General features: G+C 49.9%; 1 protein-coding gene across 1 annotated transcript; it reads left to right on the forward strand.

Annotated features, from left to right (window-relative positions):
* The first annotated feature begins 601 nt into the window (after positions 1-601).
* LOC138191361 (golgin subfamily A member 6-like protein 22) lies at positions 602-1,549 on the forward strand. Its single transcript, XM_069138057.1, has one exon. The coding sequence runs from the start codon at positions 602-604 to the stop codon at positions 1,547-1,549; it is 948 nt and encodes a 315-aa protein (XP_068994158.1).
* Positions 1,550-2,415: the final 866 nt, after the last annotated feature.

Genomic DNA, 2,415 nt, shown 5'->3' on the forward strand with positions numbered 1-2,415 from the left:
AGAGAAAAGGAGAGAATTTAGCAGGATAGCAAAGGTGAGGAGAAAAGGAAATAGGGCAGAGAAGGAGCGGGGAAGACATAGACGGGCGGTCGGGTGAAGGGAATAGGGAGGCAGGGATAGAAGGGAAGGGCGGGGGAAAAAGAAAGAAGGGGGAGAGTTTTGAGGTTAGGCAGAAAGAGCAGGCGGACGGCAACGATTCGGATAAGATAGGAATAGGCAGTGACACCTAGGGAGTAAGAAGGGGGTAGAGTAGACAGGTAGGCGGCGGATAGATAAGGTAGGGAGCGGTGAAGGAGAGAAAGAGTATGAGTAACGCGGGTGGCCAAAAAGAAGGGGCGAACAGGGAAGAGGAGGAGAAAAAGAAAGGTAGGCCGGGGGCAGTTGCAGCGTTAGGGAGGGATAGGAGGCATAGCCTGGGATCGTCGGCGACGGTGCTAGACTTATGGAAGAGAAAGCGGGAGGAGGAAGGGGAAAAAGGGGAGGAAGAGGCAGACGAGTTGCAGGAAAGAGAAAGAGTATTTGGGAAAAGCAGGAAAGTGCACCGATCGCCGGAGGGTAAGACATAGAGGAAGGGAAGGTAGAGGGAGGGGGTATACAAGATATGTTAAGGTTGATTAGGGAAGAGCTAAAGATAGGTCTAGAGGAGGTCAAAGGGCAGGGAAGGGGGATCAGGGAAGAAGTGGAAAAGATTAAAGGCGAAATGGCTAGAAGGGAAGAGCAGTGGGAAGTAGAGAGGGGGGAGATGAAGGAAATGATAAGGGATCTAGGTAAAAGACTAGAAGAGGTAGAAGAGCGGAGAGGGGGTGAGATGGAAAGGGTAAAGCAGAGGCTGATAGAATTAGAAAAGAAGAGTGCAGAAGGAGGGGGAGAAAGGCAGGTACAGGGAAATGCGGAAGTGGCGCAGGTAACAATAGATAGATTAAAAGAGATGGAGTGGGCCATAGAGAGGAAGGAAAGGGAAGAAAGAAGGGGAAATATAGTATTGAGAGGAGCGAGACTTGAGAAGGGAAGAGAAAAGGAAGAGTTGAAAAAGATTTTGCAGCTGATAGGGGTAGAGGTTGAGGTAAAGGATATGTGGGAGGTAGGCGCGAAAAAGGGGGGAGAAAAGGGGATATGGATAGCAAGACTAGGAAATAGGGAGCAAAAGAGGCAGGTAATGGGAAGAAAAAGCCTACTCAAAGGGAGGGAGGAGAGAATAGACGAGGATCTCACCTGGGCAGAGAGAAGAATGAAATGGAAGTTGAGGGAGATAGCAGCTATTGAGGAGAGAAGGGAAAACAGAGTAAGAATAGGGTATGCAAAGATCTGGATAGAAGGGAAAATGTGGAAGTGGGATGAGATAGGAGAAGTGCTTAGGGATGGTACAGGGAGAGCGAGGGAAGGGCGGCAAAGGGAGGGGAGGGGAAAAGTGGCGGAAAGCGATAGGGAAAGGTCAGCAAGCGAGGAAAGACAAGAGGGAAGTATAGAAGCACAGGGAAGGGTACGTAGGGAAAGGCAGTCGGGGAAATGGGTAGTGGGAGGGGACAGAGGCAGGTGGGAAGGGAAATAAGGAGGAGAGAGAGGGGAGTAGGCGAGACAGAAAGGGAGGGGTGGAAAGTAGCTTTTTGGAATGTGGCGGGGCTCGCGAGAAAGGATGAAGATTTCTGGAGGGGGCTAGGGGAGTGGGATGTAATATTTCTAATGGAGACATGGATAGAAAAGAAGGGGTGGGAAAAGATTAGAAATAAGTTGCCAGTAGGGTATAAATGGGAAGTGCAGTATGCGGTTCGAAAAAATAGGAAGGGAAGAGCAATAGGCGGAATGCTATCAGGGGTAAGAAGGGAGATAGTAAGTGGGGAGGGAGGGAGGGAAGAGGTAAAAGAGGGCATGATAGAAAGGAAAATAAGTGTAGGGGGGGAAAAATGGGTAGTAGTAGGAATATACGTGAATGGGGACCTAAAAGAAAAGATAGGGGAATTGAAGGAGCGGGCAGAAGAGATAGAGGGAGGGGTAAAAGTGTTAGTGGGGGGTGATTTTAATGCCAGGACAGGGCAGGAGGGGGGAGGATGCTGGGGAGAAGGAGAGGAGGAGAGTAGGAGTAGGAAATCAAAGGACAGGAAAATAAACTCGGAAGGTAGGCAGCTGGTGCAATTTTTAGAGGAGACAGGATGGACAATAATGAACGGGAACATAGAGGGGGATGAGGAGGGGGAATTTACGTATGTAGGAGGGGCAGGGGTGACAGTGATAGACTACGCTATAGGAGACATCGAGGTGAGGGATGGGTCAAAAGGATAGAGATTGGGGATAGGGTTGACTCGGATCATCACCCGGTAATAGTGTGGTTGAGGGGGGCAGTGGCTAGGACAAGGAAGGGAAAAAGAGTAGGGGGAACTAATAGAGGAGACTGGACGGAGGAGGGTAGGATGAGGTTTA

Source organism: Neodiprion pinetum, unplaced genomic scaffold (assembly GCF_021155775.2).
Source record: "Neodiprion pinetum isolate iyNeoPine1 unplaced genomic scaffold, iyNeoPine1.2 ptg000148l, whole genome shotgun sequence".
NCBI classification, from domain to species: domain Eukaryota; kingdom Metazoa; phylum Arthropoda; class Insecta; order Hymenoptera; family Diprionidae; genus Neodiprion; species Neodiprion pinetum.